Here is a 17,952-nt window from a genome sequence, read left to right on the forward strand (position 1 = left end):
ATTATTTTTTTTTGCAAGTAACAGTCCATGGTAGCATTCTTAAAGTAACAGGTACACCCTAAAGAAATCCTATCGTGACCCTGTACCAACAGGGAACATTGCAAAATGTCTCAGCACAGGCAAGAACAGCAACATGGCAATCAATTGGCCAGCTCTAGGTCCAAGAAAGCAACAGATTTCAAGGTTTGCTGATACTAAGGTCTTTGCTCTTCACTGGCTCAGCATCCTCCTAGATCATAGAAGTCTGAAAGTGTAAGAACTGAAGTCTGATATTGTCATGCACATGACATTGAAATGGCATCACATCTGAACCGTCGTCAATCTCTCTTGCTGCAGCCTGTGATTGACAGGTTTCTCTGAGGTTTTCAGCCTGTTACCTTAAAACTGGTGTTTAAACACAACCCATTGTTCAGGCTAACGTAAAAGCATTCATTTCCTGACAGCAATGATGGATGAGGTTTCAGGGATTGTAGCAACTAGAATTGTGCTGCAGTTTACAACAAAATAAAAGTCCTCCATCCAACATCCCCGGCCTCACTCACTATGTCACTCAAATAAATGTCAGTGTCTCCGCATCATGTACAATAGAATCGTTTTGAACATTTTCACATCTGCTACAGATTTTCAGTTAGCCCCAACGATAAAAATTACAGTTTGGGGATCATTCTAACCTTGCATTTACACAGGATCTGAATGTCCTTACATCCTAGTTACTGCAACAGCCTGAAGCCAATAAATAGGCTTGTGATCATGAGAGTAAAGGGATGTGCAAATAATCGTCGTGAGTCCACTGTACCACATTCTGTATCCCCACTCTGTCAGCACATCCTGTGTGAAGATTCCGAGAAGGTAATGACTGCTTGGTTGAGGAATAAGGGAAGGCAGGACACTAGTCCCAAATGAGGGACGGAATTCTCCGACCCCCGCAGGGTCGGGGAATCGCCCGGGGCCAGCGTAAATCCAGCCCCCGCCGTGGCTGGAATTCTCCGCCACCCAGGAATCGGCGGGAGCGGGAATCATGCCCCGCCGATTGGCGTGTCCCCCGTGCCGATCGGCGTGCCCCCCGCGGCGATTCTCCAGCCTGCGATGGGCCGATGTCCCGCCGACATGGTTTAAACCACCACTGTGCCGACGGGATTGGCGGCGCGAGCGGGCCCCCGGGGTCCTGGGGGGGGGGGGGGGGGCGGGGCAATCGGACCCCGGGGAGTTCCCCCATGGTGGCCTGGCCCGCAATCGGGGCCCACCGATTGTGGGTGGGCCAGTGCCGTGGGGGCACTCTTTTTCTTCCGCCGCCGCCATGGCCTCCACCATGGCGGAGGTGGAAGAGACCCCCGTTACTGCGCATGCGCCGGTGGTGACGTCAGCGGCCGCTGATGCCCCGGCGCATGCGTGGACTCACGACGGCCGGCAAAGGCCTTTCGGCCAGCCCCGACGCCGACCGGCGGGCGCCAAAGGCCGTTGGCAGCAGTCGGCATAGCGGGAGCCAGTCCGGCGCGGGCATAGCCCCTAAAGGTGCAGAAAATTCCACACCTTTGGGGAGGCCCGACACCGGAGTGGTTGGCGCCACTCTGCTACGCCGGGACCCCCCGTCCCGCCGGGTAGGGGAGAATTTCGCCCAAGATTCCTAGCACTTAAAAAAATGACCGGCCAAACTTTCAAGCCCTTCTCACCATCTTCGGAAATGTGAATAGTGTCTGAGGATTAAAAGAATGAATGTTAAAATTATCCATTGGGGTAACCTTGGAAATTACAGGTCTGGGAACCTATCTTCTGCTGATGGTAAATAATTAAAAGGTGCCCTTTTTTATCATTTGTTCATGGGACGTGGTTGTTGCTGGCAAGGCCAGCATTTGTTGTCCTTTCTTAATTCCGAGATTGCTAAGGCCGTTTCAGAGTCAACCACACTGTTAAATTGGTATCCCAATCTGAGACCCCAAAGCAATCCACGATCCCCCCCCCCCCCCCCCGCCTCCCGCACCTTCGCAGCCCAAACACAATACGAGAGGGTCCCAGTCCCCACTCGCACACCCCCAACCCCCATGCCGGGCAGCCATGGCCTGGTCGTGCACTTACACAACCTGCCAGCTTGGCACCTAGGCAATGTCAACCTGACACCCTGGCAATGCCAGCTGGGCACCTCAGCAGTGCCAGGCTGGCACCCAGGTGGCATTGCCAACGTGCCAATCTGGCACTGCCAGGGTGCCCAGGTGGCACCAGACGTGCCAGGGAACCATCCAGTCCAAAAGGCATGCAGCTGTGGGCCTCTGATCCCCTTGGAGAGCCACATGAGTGCCATTCCAACTGGTCCATGTTTGTGGGGTCCAGAACCAAATGTCCGAGGTCTCGGAGGTGAATGGGTTGAATCCCAAACCCTCAAGTACCTCGGGAATCTGCACATTAGAGTAAGGCTTACTGCAACGTCTCGCGAGATCGCGTTGCGAGCAGGTAGATTGCGGGAGCAGGATCGCCTGGCTTTCAAGGGCAATGCTGTGCCACGGCAAGCTGCTGTTGCGGCGCACCGTGGCCACAGGATTGTGCCAGATATTGGTAGTTTAGTAAGGACAAAGGGAGTCCACACCAAATAAAATATAAAGAACTCGGTTTACTTACAACAACGATAGCTACGCTACTCGGTAAATCCCTACCAGGTTCCTTCTCTGGTTGGTGCCTTACTGGTTGGTGCCTTACTGGCCAACATTTTATACATTGGTTAGTAGAGTTTCCCTGCCCCTCAGCGGTGGAGCTCATACTTTGCAAGTGCCACAGGGAAGATAATTATTCCCACCCTATATGTCCCGTGTGGGATATAACATTCCTCTCCCCCAACAGTACAAAGACACCCTTGAGAACCGATGAGGAGGAGGAGGAGCAGGTGGATGACGTTGGACTGTGTTCGGTGGTCCTGACAAATCATCATGTACCTGATGTGGCGGATCCATCGGCATATACCTCACCGGTGAATGTCGTCTGAGGAAGGAACGCCATTGTGGACGATCGGCAGGAGGCAGCTGAATTGTTGAATCAGCATCCGAGCCCTCAGACCTCTGCGTCTCCATTTCAGAATCGGAAGATAAAACATTGGACATGTCCGCATCATGACAAATTGGAGGCATTACAGCAGGCCGGTTCGGCAATGGAGTCGGCGGATCTAGGACAGATTTCTTCCCAGGAACCTCATGAGAGAGCAACCGTTGTGAGCAAATGTGATCCAAATGCCATCTTATCAGTTGCCCACGGACCTGAACTTGGTAAGAGACTGGCTCTGTTTGATGGTGAATAATCCCAGAAAGCCAGCAAGTAGTTGAAGTTATGAATGAACACCGTGTCATCAGGTGAGAAGTATTGAAGAGGTCGAAGTTGAACCGGGCAACATCCTTGCAAAGCTTGGTTACAGAGCATCTGAGCACTGCTGTCCAGGAGAATAAAACTCATTGTGAAGCCTACAACCCATTAACATCTCAGCAGGAGCTACGGCAGTTACTGCGTGCAGCGTGGTCCTGCATAACAATAAAAAATGTGTCAGCCTAGTGTCCATCAAGTCAGTTTCTTTAGTCTCCACTTAACCTTCTGCACTGCCCTTTCTGCCAAGTCATTTGATGCCGGGTGGTATGGGGCAGTGCAGACATGACAAATCCTGTTACTTTTCATAAAAGCGGGAAATTCACCACTCGTAAAAGAGACTTCATTATCCATTAAGAGCAACCCCGAGTCCAAGGGTGGAAAAAGAAATGCACAATCGGTCGACGATCATCCGGGAGGTGGTGGTGTCGATCTTGTGGACCTTCAACCACATGAAGTGGGCGACCACCAGGACGAAAAAGATCGAACACGGGAATGGACCAATGAAATTGCCGTGTACGTGAACCCAAGTAGACACCAGCCACTCCCAAGGATGCCGGGGTACTGCCGCGGGAGCTTCTGGTACTCTTGACAGATGGAGCACAACGCTGGAGACGCTGGTCCAACGTCTCGATATCTGTGTCCAAACCCTCATGTCCAATTAGGTAAATGTACAACCACCAGCCAATGTTGCATAAAGATCCTCGATCCGTGGTAAACGATAACGGTCTAACCTCAAAGCCATGCTCACCGTCAATTTCTTGTCTCTGCAGAGGCCTTACCCGGCTTCATGACCAGCACCGCCCAATGGGCGAAGGGCACAGGTCTAATGATGCAAAACTCTCCAAGCAACGAAGTTCGGTCTCGACTTTCTCCACTAAAGCGTAGGGATCCGGGGTGGGCACAAAAATATCAGGGCTGGGCCTCGGGGTCCACATGGATCTTGGTCACAGCCTCGTTACTTGTACCTAAGCCAGGCTGGAAAACCTCAGGAATTTGATCAGTACAGCACATATCCTCCAAGTGGGTTCTGGCAGTCTATGTTGTCAATGCAATTGCAGCTGGTGTAACCAATCGCGGCCCAACAGGCTCCTTGCATGACAATGAGGTGAAGGCGAACTGCTAGGCGCTATAAAGGGCAGACCCCACAATAGTCAGCCATTCCCCAGTATAAGGAGCCAAACGAGTGATGTCAGCCAAAGTCAAAGTATGCACGCCTCTTTTAATAAGATCGAGGGTGCTCTGTGCCACCACAGAAACGGCAGCTCCCATGTCCAACTCCATTTGGAACATATGGCCATTCACCTGTATCAGGACATGAATAGGGGCCACACGGGGCACTGCTAAACAGTTCAGCTGCATCTCAGCCTCACCCTCGGCCTCTTCTGGGTCAAGACCCGGCCCCGGGGCTGACGCCTACCTCGACTGGGGTGCCGTGACCAATACATTTACTCACAGTTGGTCACCCTGGGTAAGAGTGGTGGAACTTAATAGATATGGAAACGTCGACCAAGATTTTCCCCCAAGTTCACACATCGCCCGAGAACCAAAAAACGAGAATCTCACTGGTGCAACCTCATTTTCAGATTTTCCCTGCCCCCCCACACACACACACACACACACAACCCACCAGTGATGGAAAGGTTGGAATCCTCATTTAAATAACTTATAATAACATTAGAAAGCTTCCCTGCTCCATCTTCCCTCCATATTGGGATCTCCCTGTCACGTCAGGGTTTACAACAGGTTAATAAAAATGGAAACCAGTCGAAGGGGATCTATTGGGGGTGCACAGGCAAGTACAGCTCCCTGGGAGGGGAGAGGGACATGCCCATGCCGTATCCTGTCGCTGGGTAGCACGGTGGCACAGTGGTTAGCACTGCTGTCTCACAGCACTAGGGACCTGGTTCAATTCCAGCCTTGGGTGACTGTGTGGAATTTCTCCCCATGCCTGCGTGGGTTTCCTCCAGATACTCCGGTTTCCTCCCAGCTGAGATGCAGCTGAACTGTTTAGCAGTGCCCCATGTGGCCCCCATTCGTGTCCCGATACAGGTGAATGGCCATATGTTCCAAATGGAGTTTGCCATCAGGGGCTGGTTTAGCACAGGGCTAAATAGCTGGCTTTTAAAGCAGACCAAGGCAGGCCAGCAGCACGGTTTAATTCCCGTACCAGCCTCCCCGAACAGGCGCCGGAATGTGGTGACGAGGGGCTTTTCACAGTAGCTTCATTTGAAGCCTACTTGTGACAATAAGCTATTTTTATTTCATTTCATTTTCATTTCTGTGGTGGCACAGAGCACCCATCATCCACAGCTGCGCAGGTTAGGTGCATTGGCCATGCTAAGTTGCCCCTTCGTGTCCAAAGATATGCAGGTTATGTAGTGTTAGGGCGATAGGGAGGGGGCGGTGGGCCTAGTTAGGTTGTTCTTTCGGAGGGTCGGTGAAGACTCATTGGGCCGAGAAGCCTTCCTCTGCACTGCAGAAATTCTATGACTGCCCTGGCACTGCCCCCTGACACTGCCTCTTGGAACCCTGTCACTGTCCCTGGCATCTTGGGAGCAGTGTTGGGGTGGAGCCCGTTGGGCAGTTCCATTGGGTGGGGGAGGTTCCATATATCCGTGGAGGGATTCCCATGTCTGTGGGTGGAGGAGGTGAAGGGAGGGGTAATTCCTGTTTAATTGAAATTGGGGCACTCTTTCGGCTTTTGTCAGCCCCACCCCACCGACCTGATTGCGGGGGGAGCCACATGGCCATTTTCCTTTGCAGAGTGCTGCACAATGTGATGAGAAAAGCAGGCTGTGCAGCTGGCGAGCAGAACAGCAGTTTTCTCGCCTCAGCCAGCACTCTGTGCAGAAGTGAAAATTTCCCCTCGTTGAGATGACTTGCAGTTTATGGAAGGTTCAGATCAACAGGTCAAGAAAGAGTATGGTAGGCAAATCAAGCTGCAAATTGATAGGAACATGGATTAGGATTTTTTCAGGAAGAAAGGAACTTGCAATTCCATCCTACCTTTCATAGGTTTCGAAGGTGCTTCATAGTCAATGAATCATTCTTTGAATTTTGATGACTCTAGGTTTGGGAGGAAATATGTGCAGCCATTTATGGACAACAAGGCCCCACAATGAGATGAATGACCAGTTCGCCACTGCTGATGTTAATTGAGCAAAGAGTAATGGACATCAGACTGAGATCCCTAAGCTTCTTCAGCAAAATTTATTTGCGTCAGTTAGTGCTAAATTATGGGTAAATTATAGCAGTGAACTCTTCCCAATGAGCAACATGTGTTTCTAATAGGTGAAAGGTCACTCCGGGTGACAGCCAGGTATCCAGCGGCACCACATGGGCAGCAGGGATATCTTACCTGAAATCTTTTTGCAGTGGAAAATAATGTAGTTGAAAGTTGGAGAAAAATGGATGCAGCGGGCAAAAGAACTGGAAGTAACTGAATATTAAAATGAATGTGAAAAGGGGATGTTATCAGAATGACATATTCAGAGATCATGGCTCCAATAAAGTTGTTTGAAAGAGCAATTAAGAATTACAGTACATTTTATGATAAATTAGCTCTCTCTTGTGCTTAACAGGGTGGGTACCATGAAACACTTACTCAATAAGTATAAATCACTGCAACCATTTTACTTAGCTTTGTGTCCAAAGCAGTAATTGATCTTGCTACCATCTTAGGCTTCAAGATTATTTTAGCTTCACAAGTGAGTTTTGTTCATTGCAGGAATTGATAAATTACAGTAGCTTTTGGTTTCCAAAATTAAACATTAACCAGAATTATGAGATAGACTCGATAGCATGAATTCCAAGGACTTTGGTTACAAGGTTTGATTTGGACAGGCCCAAGTTTAATTGCTACAAATGAAATAAACTTGGATAAATGAATTTTGTTCCGTCCATTGCTCTCCAAGCTCCAAAAGTCTTCTGATTGCATTAAAGAATTAAAAAGGAATGCTAATTCTGCCATAAAGCTGGAGCTATCCTGAAGGCATCCATTTCTTTAAATCGTTGTGCGGCAATGCAACCAAAAGTCACAAGGTAGCAAGAGGATGTAATACCTGACATTCCAAATTCTCTTCTCTCATTTCACTTTCCTTTATACTATTCTCTTTATTCTCTTGTCTTATATTCATTATCAGTCACTGTGGGTGACAAGGGAAGCAGCAGTAGAACATAGAACATTGAACATAGAACATACAGTGCAGAAGGAGGCCATTCAGCCCATCGAGCCTGCACCGACCCACTTACACCCTCATTTCCACCCTATCCCTGTAACCCAATAACCCCTCCTAACCTTTTGGACACTAAGGGTAATTTAGCATGTACAATCCACCTATTCCGCGTCTTTGGACTATGGGAGGAAACCGGAGCACTCGGAGGAAACCCACACAGCCACGGGGAGAACGTGCAGATTCCACACAGACAGTGACCCAGCGGGGAATCGAACCTGGACCCTGGTGCTGTGAAGCCACAGTGCTAATCACTGTGCTATCGTGCTGCCCTGTACTTGGGTACCTGTACATACAGTTATATGGCTAAGACTCAAGCGCCTGTAAATACAGCCATAGGGCTGGGCCTCAGGTACTTACCTACAGTTATATGGCTAGAATGCAGGTGCCTGTAACTACAGGTGGATTCAGGTGCCTGTAATAGAGTCACTGGGTTGAGTCTCAGGTACTTGCTAGTGCAGACCTTGAGCTGTGTTATAACCCGAATGGAGGCGAGGGGGTTTGGACCATTTGGTTCCCCGTGGCCTCACCTGAATATGATCTGTCCCGATAAGTGGGTGGGGCTTGACCCTTAACCGGGGAGTTTGGCGAAACCCCAGTCCAAGTGTGGGGCAGGTACGGGGAGCCTTCGGGGAGTGGTGAATGTAAGTAACTATTGTGTATTAAACCCAATTCGGTGGACCCAATTCAGAGGGATCGGTATACCAATGACTGGAAGGACCGGACAGAAAGGCACCGGAGAGGTAGCCCACCCATCCACCACCCCACCACCACAGTGCAGCCATCACTTAGGATAGGACACATTTCATAGACGATGAGGTCAACGACCACCAGCACTTGGATTGTAGCGTGGCACCATGTATGGCTCCCATTTGTGTAACTGTCCAGGCGAATGAGTTCCCAATCCTGATGGAATTGGATATCGGGGCTGCCGCTTCCATGGTAAATCGGGACATGTTCGACTGCATCCGTTCCGGAGTCCACCAGTTGGAGGTCATGGACACAAATGCTCGTTTATCGACATGTGCGCGGGAATCACTAGCGATTGCAGGAACCTGGTTGGTCCCAATGGAGTACGAAGTACAGGAGTTCGCAAATTTACTACTGTTGTGGTCCAGGGGACTGGGCCTAGTTTACTGGGGCATGATTGGTGAAAGCTCCTCCATTTGGATTGGCAGTGTCGTTTGCTAGATGTGCCCTGATGGACCAAACATAGGGGTCGATTCTCCGATATGCCGGCCAAGTGTTCGCGCCGTCGTGAACGCTGTTTCACAACGGCGCGAACAGGGCCCGGTCACCACCTATTCTGGCCCCCACAGCGTTGGAGTGGTTCACGCTGCTCCAGCCTCCTTACCGCTGCTCCAACACGCGCATGCGCAGTTGGGCCGTGCCAACCTGCGCATGCGCGGGGGACTTCTTCCACGCGCCGGTCCCGACCCAACATGGTGTCGGTGTTCAGCGGCAGGCCGCGCCAGGAAATAAGCTCGGGAGGGGAGAGGCCGGCCCGCCGATCGGTGGGCCCCGATCGCAGGCCAGACCCCATCGGAGGCCCCCCCCACCCCCCAGTGAAGAAGCCCCCCTTCCCCCCCCCCCCCCCCCCCCCACAGGCTGCCCTCCCGAGCGTTCCCGCAGAGTTCCCGCCGGCAGCGACCAGGGGTGAACGGCGCCGGCGGGACTCTGTCATGTTGAAGCGGCTGCTCGTCTGTGGCCCCGCCAATTCCAGCGGCCCACGGCCGGCGCAAGTGGCGCCGATTCTCCGCACCTCGAAGAATTGCACGCCACCGTCGGGGCGTGGTTGCTCCGATTCTCCGGCCCGGCACGGGGCTCGCAGATTCGCCCCACAGTGCTGGCAAAGCGTCCGGATATATTTTTTAAATGCCTGGGGGCTATCCAGGGGACCATCACCAAGCTCTCATGGACCCATTGGCACAATCACAGCACTTTCACGCCAACCCCATTCCTTATGCCCTGAAACCAAAAGTGGATGCATAGCTGGACCATTTGGACCAGTTATAGACATAGAATTTACAGTGCAGGAAGAAGCCATTCAGCCCATTGAGTCTGCACCGGTCCGTGGAAAGATCACTTTACCTCAGCCCACACCTCCACCCTATCCCCGTAACCCAGTAACCCCATCTAAACTTTTTGGACACTGAGGGCAATTTAGAATGACCAATCCACCTAACCTGCAAATCTTTGGACTGTGGGAGGAATCCGGAGTACCGGAGAACGTGCAGACTCCACACAGACAGTGACCCAAGCCGGGAATCGAACCTAGGACCCTGGAGCTGTGAAGAGACTGTGCTATCCACTGTGCTACCGTGCCTCCCTTGGGAATCATTCACCCAGTATTGTTCACAGATTGAGCAGTACCAATAATGCCAGTCCTGAAATCTGATGGCAATCATGGGGATTACAAAATGATGGTGAACCGTGCCTCCCGGTTAGACCATTACCCCTGATTGAAGACCTCTAGGCACGGCTCAGCTGTGGGGGGCGCACCTTCATCAAACATGAAATGAGCCACACATACTTGCTGTTGGTTCTGGACCACGATTTGCGGAAATACGTGACGGTGTACACAGACTGCTGCTTATACGAGTATACCAAGTTGCCCTTTCAGGTGTCGTCTGCCTATGCCATTTTCCAATGGGTTGTGGAAAATATACTTCGGGAATTGCCACGAGACACTGTTTATTTGGACAACGTTTTGATCATCGGGTTGTCAGACAAAGAGCACATGCTGAACTTTGCAGACGTACTCCACCATTTTGAGGTGGCAGGGGTCCGGTTGCGCAGAGGGAAATGCGTCTTGTCACACCCAGGAGGTTTTCCCCGGGTATTGTACGGACCGTTACAGATTGCACCCGGTTGACGACAAGGTACGGACGATCAGACCAGATCCCGTACCGAAGGATCCAATGGAACTCCGTTCCTTTTTGGGGCTAATCAATTATTATATGAAGTTCATCCAGAACTTGGTGATACTGGTGGCCCCTTTGCAGCGGCTTCTAAAGAAGGACCAGAGATGAGTTTGGGACCCACCGCAGCAGAAGGCTTTCGTTGAGGTGAAGTGGCAACTTTCGTCCTCACGGCTTCTGACACATTTCGATCCATCAAAGCCACTCCTGCTGACTTGCGACTGCCTTGCCATTCGGCATCGGGGCTGTCTTGGCCCACAGAATGTACGATGGGACAGAAAGGCCCATTGTGTTTCCCTCCAAGACCCTCAAAGTGGTTTTCATCAGTCCATATACGGACATGCCTTTACGTTCCTTACGCACCACAAACCCTTATTGGGGTTGTTAAAAGTAGACAGGGCAATTCTGCCTGTGGCATTGGCGCGGATTCAGCGTTAAGCTTATTGGAGACTTACAAATTCATCCTCGGGCAGATCCAGGGAATCCCCATGTGAATGCCTTCAACCGGCTTCCATTGCCAACCTGGCCGCCGAAGCCTGCTTGTGCCGACGAAGTGATAGCGACCTTATATTTTGTGGACATACTGCCTGTGGTGGCGGCCGAAATCAAGGCCTAGACTCAGATAGACCCAGTATTGGCCCGAGTCCACCACATCGGGCTCGGCACCACGTGCTGCCAGACAACCTGAAGGCATTCACGATGGAAGTGGCGGAACCTTTGTGGGGGAGGGGTCCGCATGGGAATGAGTGGAGGCGGCCTCGTGTAAGGACATGAGTTGAGTTTGGGGGCATTGTTGACATCACCTCTGCCATTCTCGTTGGCTCGATACTCGACAAGCCTGGTAGCAGTGGCAGCCTTGAGGGTGTGGGGACAGTGGAGGCAGCATATGGGATTGGAAGGGGCATCAGTGTGGCCGCTGATATGCGATAATCATCGGTTCACCCCAGGGGGGGCTGGATGGAGGTGGCAGCAGGCAGGGATTGAGAGATTTGGGGATTTTTTTATTGATTAGGATTTCCCGAGCTTGGAGGAGCTGGAGGAAGAGTTTGAGTTGCCATAGGGGAATGGGTTTCGGTACCTGCAGGTGAGGGATTTTGTGCGGAAGCAGGTTTCGACCTTCCCGTACCTGCCTCCCCAGGGGCTACAGGATAAGGTGGTGTCAAGAACAAGAGTAGGAGAGGGGAAGGTCTCAGAGATCTATAAGGAGCTGATGGAGTGGGAGGGAGCCCCGATAGGGGAGGTGAAGAGAAAGTGGGAAGAAGAGCTCAACCTGGTACAGTTTAAGGTGGTCCACAGGCACACAGGTTCTTTGAGGAGGTGGATAATAGGTGTGGTTGCTGTCAATATGTTTGTGGTGTGTCTGAGGCTGAGGGATTTCTGCCAGGGATTTCCTGACGTTATGTCAGAGGTATTACAAATGAGGGCAGGTCCGAGTCCAGAGGTGCTGATCTCCGATGTGTTGGCAGACCCGGGAGTCCAGGTGGCGAGAGAGGCCGGCGCCCTGGCCTTGCCTGCCTGGTGGTCTTGCGACGGATCTTAGTCGGGTGGAGGGGCTCGGAACCCCCGAAGTCGGGGGTGTGGGTTAGCGACATGGCAGGGTTTCTCAGAATCAAAAAAATTAAATTCGCCTTGAGGGGTTCATTGCAGGGGTTTTGGGGGGGGGGATGGGAAGTGGTTGGAGAAGGTGGCACTGTTTGTGCAAGACGGGTTGGCTGACGTTTGTGCCCAGGGGGATTTGTTGTGTATATTATTGTGGTTTTGTTTTTATTGAAATTTGATGTTTAAAATTGTTAAAATGAAAAATGCCTCAAGAAAATATTTTCTAAAAAAAAAAGAAAGTAGCAGAACTTAGTGTTGTAGACGGGATCCTGCTATAGGGTTCCCATGTGGTGGTGCCACCAGAGAAAGGTTGTGGACCCATTCTGAAGGACCTGCACAACGGCCACCCAGGGTTCTCAAAAATGAAAATGCTGGCCCATAACTATGGCTAGTGGCCAGGCATCGATGCGGACATTGAAACATTGGCAAAACAGAGTGTACAGTGCAAGGAGAACCAACGACTGCCACCATCTGGGATTGGCTAGGCAGGCCATGGTCAAGGTTGCACGTTGCTTATGCTTAGCTGTTTCAGGGCTCTATGTTCCTCCTCATCGTGGATGCACACTCAAAGTGGTTGGATGTCCTCCGCACCGCGGCATCCACTGCACCGCGGGCCACGATCGAGAAGCTCCACCAAAATTTCTGCGTCCATGGGATCCTGGAGGTCTTGGTCTCAGACAACGGGACAGCTTTCACCATCATGGAATTGGTGTTTTCTTACTTGCAAATGGCATCTGTTCAAATGGACCACGTCTGTCACCCGGCATCGAATGGCTTGTTTGAATGGACAGTATAAACAGTTCAGCAGGGTATGCGGCAGCAAACGACGGGTTCGCTGGAGATTCACTAGCCTGTTTTTTATTTTATTACCAGCCTACGCCGCATAATGCTTCCGGGACGACAGCTGCACATGCGATTGAGCCTTGTGTTGTCTGATATTGGAGGGAAGGTCCGCAGTGGGCAGGACCGCACCACCACAGATTCAGGCAGAGGGCTGGTTTAGCTCAGTGAGCTAGACAGCTGGTTTATGATGCAGAACAAGGCCAGCAGCACGGGGTCAATTCCCGTACCAGCTTATCCCACCAGGCGACGGAATGTGGCGACTAGGGGATTTTCACAGTAACCTCATACTTGTGACAATAAAAGGTTATTATTATTATTATGTATGGCACCTCCACTCCCTCAGGCACTGCCACCAGTGCCATCCCGAGGTATACATATCCCACGACGTGGAGATGTGGGATGTCGACTTGTCAGAACCAAATTTGGGTATGGAGAACCAGCTGTCTGAGGCGCCCATGGATCCAGTGGCAGTATGCTGAATTCTAGCTCTAGAACTGTACTTACAGGCACCTGAATTCTAGACCTATACCCGTACTTACAGACACCTGTTATAGGGCTAGGATTCAGGTGCCTGTAAGTACAGTTATAGGGCTAGAATTCAGGTGTCTGTAGTCTGTAAGTACAGTTATAGGGTTAGGATTCAGGTGCCTTTAAGTACAGTTATAGGGCTAGGATTCAGGTGCCTGTAAGTACAGTTATAGGGCTAGAATTCAGGTGTCTGTAGTCTGTAAGTACAGTTATAGGGCTAGGATTCAGGTGCCTGTAAGTACAGTTATAGGGCTAGGATTCAGGTGCCTGTAAGTACAGTTATAGGACTAGGATTCAGGTGCCTGTAAGTACAGTTATAGGGTAGGATTCAGGTGCCTGTAAGTACAGTTATAGGGCTAGGATTCAGGTGCCTGTAAGTACAGTTATAGGGCTAGGATTCAGGTGCCTGTAAGTACAGTTATAGGGTAGGATTCAGGTGCCTGTAAGTACAGTTATAGGGCTAGGATTCAGGTGCCTGTAAGTACAGTTATAGGGCTAGGATTCAGGTGCCTGTAAGTACAGTTATAGGGCTAGGATTCAGGTGCCTGTAAGTACAGTTATAGGGCTAGGATTCAGGTGCTTGTAAGTACAGTTATAGGGTAGGATTCAGGTGCCTGTAAGTACAGTTATAGGGCTAGGATTCAGGTGTCTGTAAGTACAGTTATAGGGCTAGGATTCAGGTGCCTGTAAGTACAGTAGCAACACTATTATCTTCTTTCATTAAATTTTCGTATCTGACAAAACACCACCTCGGAGGTTCAATTAAAGTCATGGCATAGATACAATATCACTCACCTGATCAATGCAATTGAGACCAGTTGACCATTGCAAATATAGGAGCACACGGGTTACAGGTTTGGGTCAACCATTACAGGCAAGCCTGGTTAGGTTGTTCAGGTTCCACAGCAGACACTTGAGCACAAAAATCAAAGCTAACAGCCCAGTACTGTACTGAGGGAGTGCAACATTGCCAGGAGTGTCTGTGTGAAATGCGACATTAAATAGAGGCCCCCTCTCAGGTGGACATGAAATATCGCACTGCACCAGTTAAAAAAGAAGGCAGGGCAGACCAATAACATACATCACAGAAACAGATTATTTGGTTATTATCACATTGCTATATGTGGGGATTTTCTATGTTGCGTTACAACAGCAAATGCACTTCAAACGTATGTCATTGACTGTAAAGTGCTTGGCACAGCCTGTGATCGTGAAAGGTGCTGGATAAATGCAAGTCTTTCCAAATTTGGGACCAGAGATAGTAAAGCGTAAATCTGAATCCAAGACTGTTTGAGAAAATTATCCAAATTATTCAAATGTGTCTGTGCCAAGTTAAGTTTATATTTGGGATTTCCTTTCCAGTTTACCAAGGGCTAGCATATGGTTTTGCTTCATTTCACAGCAGAGGTTAACATCAAAAACATCCTGGTTAGTCGCAGGTTCGATGTTGCACCAGCTGCCCTGTGCTGTCCCAAGATGGGCAGAGGATGGGTGAGGAGAAGGGATAACAAAGGTCACCTCAGACAACTTCCAGAAGAACAAATTCAGAGGATCATCTCAATTTACAACCGTGAGATATTCATGCTGGCATCTTGGGAGTAAGATTGTTGAACTGGTCCTTTATGAAATGAGTTAAGGGTTCCATTGCACATGCAAGACTGATGCAGAGGAAATCTATTGTTGTTGCGGGTCACTGGGTTAAGGGTTTTCAGGGCTGCATGAAAGAAAACTCTGAGGATTAATTATGCACAGAAAAAAAATTACTCACAGGTTTTTGATGTCGACAATCCCACGAAAAGCTTTTCTGGGTAGAGCTTGAATCCTATTCTCACTGAAGTCACTGTAAATAAGAAGCACTGGACTTAGGATGGTGCAATTTAAATCAGGCAAAGTAGATGGTAGCAAAAATGCCAACATCTGTTATATCACTACTGACAACTGGCTGGCCAAACTGTTTAAAACAATTATTTAATGCACAGACAGAATATTGCCATTTCCATGCACATTTAGCTTTTAAAATTTTTAACCACACTGATTCACAAAATCAGTAATTAATCGAGTTTAGTGCATTAAAACCGTAAATGTCGCCACAGCCCCAGAGGACCATAGGCTGCTCTCCCCTTTGGCAGCTGACTGGTGGTGATTTAATCTGAGGGTCACCACACCTCAGGCGAGGGGCAAGCTTGAGAAGGCAGGGCCTTCATGAATAAGTTCAGCCAGGAATTGGACTGGCGGTGTTGGTGTCACTCTGCATCACGAACCGGCTGTCCAGCCAACTTATAACACAATTGTTCATCTAGGTATAAGCAAATTTTAAAAAAACGATTCCCAATCCTTTAAAATTAGGTTTTGGCGACATTCTTCCAAGCAAAACTAAAAGCCATCAATGTTAACTTTGAAGGCATTTCTGTCCCCCAAACAATAGAGATAGCTAAAACTCCATGAAAATGAAAGCCGTGGAATGGACAAAATGTGCATACAGACTGACACAGATACACCCAACAAAAAATCTTGCAGTGAGAGTGAGGCAAAGATAGGAATGAGCAGAAAGGGAGCAAGAAACACAGAAGAGATCAGTATACACAAACATACAAGCAAAGTGAAAGGAGTAAGGGAGAGAGAGGCAAGGAGATGGAGATTTTTTTAAACTTCACATATTGCTCCTTTGAGAGGGAAGTGTGAGACTGAGGCAGAGAGAGGGATATAACAAGCAAGGAAAATAACAAGAGGGAGCCAGGAATAAGGTGAGAGAAGCAAGGCAAGTGATGAAGAGAGAGAGAGATAGGGAAGGATGAGGAAAACGAGCAAAGCAGAATGGGACAGAAAGTGACCAAGACAGAGGTCGGAATGAGGGAGAAGGACAGATTGGGCAGAACAAAAAAGAGGGGAGAGAGAGGAACATAAATTGAAAAGAGAACAGAGAGGGGGATTAGCACTGCTGTCTCACAGCGCCAGGAATCCAGGTTGAATTCCGGCCTTGGGTGACTGACTGTGTGGAGTTCACACATTCCCCCTGTGCCTGCGTGGGTTTCCTCCGGTTTCCTCCCATTGTCCAAAAATGTACAGGTTAGGTGGATTGGTCATGCTAAAATAAATTTCCCCTAAGAGTCCATAAATGTGCAGGTTAGATGGGGTTATGGGGATAGGGCGGGGGAGTAGGGCGGGGGAGTGGGCCTGGGTAGGATGCTCTTTCAGAGGGACGGTGCAGACGCAATGGACCGAATGGCCTCCTTCCACACTGTAGGGAGTCTTTGGCTCTATAAGATGAAAGAGGAGAGAGAGAGGCAGAAATAGGCAGGAGACAAAATTGGAGGGAAAGGGAGAGAAAAACAAGAGGACAAATCAATTTAACTGCATTCTGTCAGCCACACTGAATAGCTCTTTACTGATCATTCACCTCTTTGTACGAATGATGTGATTTTTCTGACAGATCTCATCTTTTCTTTCAATGATTGATGTTGCCTTTCAACTATGTGTGTGTGTGTGCGCGCAAGACACAGAACCAGAGAAAGAAAGACCTGCTATTGTATTTTGATGTTATTGCCGAGCTTATACAATACTTCTAGTCTCACTGAACCTTGATGATAGCTTCACTTGTCCATGACTAACCTGAGATAGTCGGTATAGAGCAACATCAAACAATTTATGAAAAGGTTTTTACAAAGATTTCACAGTAAACACATGGGGCTGGATTCTCCGATTTTGAGGCTATGTCCGGAGGAACTGTCTGGTTTTACAATGAAAAAGTTGGTGCTGCTCTCACACCGATCATCCGACCGGTGAGGGGCTAGCAGCCGCGCCACATAAACCCATGGCCTTCCCGATATAAACGCCTGGAGAATTGCCGGGTCCGTGGCCACGCATGTGCATGGTGACAACCTGCAGTGGTCGCGCCATACAACATGGCACCAGCTGCGAGCGGTCCCGACCTGCCAGATAGTGCTCCTTGGACAGCCCGGCACCGTCGGGGCATCCCCCGCCAGTGCCCCCACCGTTTGTCGAAGCCCCCTCGGCCAGCAGCATGGCTTTCCCGACTGTGGCGCCGCTGTCCGCAGCCACCACGCCGGGTTCACGAGACCACATGTGTCCCGCGCCATCGGGAACTCGGCCCATTGAGGGCGGAGCATCGGGGGAGGGCTTTCGGGTAACATCCTGAGGCGGTCCCAACGAGGTGCGGCCTACTCCTCGATGATGCCATTTTGGAGGGGCTGGAGCATCCGACAACAGGCTCCGCCCTCGTTTCGGTCGTAAACAGGGATTCTCCGCCCGATCGCCTATTACAATATCGGCGTCGGGCAACGGAGAATCCCGCCCATGGTATTCAGACACAGACTATTCTGTGCTCAGTCTCTCGGAGCCTCCGAACCCTCTCACTACTAATGCCACAGTTAAACATTAATATCATGGTCTTATTATCCCACACACTGGATTCACAACAAGCTTTTCATTTGGGTTTCTAGCTTAAACAAGTTAACCAAAGTTCCAGC

The 17,952-nt window shown here is 49.9% G+C and overlaps 1 protein-coding gene across 1 annotated transcript in view; it reads right to left on the reverse strand.

The window, feature by feature from the left end:
* LOC119965073 (slit homolog 3 protein-like) overlaps positions 1 to 17,952 on the reverse strand; it is a 758,703-nt gene that overhangs the window by 313,060 nt on the left and 427,691 nt on the right. Inside the window, exon 5 of the mRNA XM_038795337.1 lies at positions 15,234 to 15,305. Coding sequence (XP_038651265.1) covers positions 15,234 to 15,305 — 72 coding nt within the window. The remainder of the gene's footprint in view (positions 1 to 15,233; positions 15,306 to 17,952) is intronic.

Source organism: Scyliorhinus canicula, chromosome 4 (assembly GCF_902713615.1).
Source record: "Scyliorhinus canicula chromosome 4, sScyCan1.1, whole genome shotgun sequence".
NCBI classification, from domain to species: Eukaryota; Metazoa; Chordata; class Chondrichthyes; order Carcharhiniformes; family Scyliorhinidae; genus Scyliorhinus; species Scyliorhinus canicula.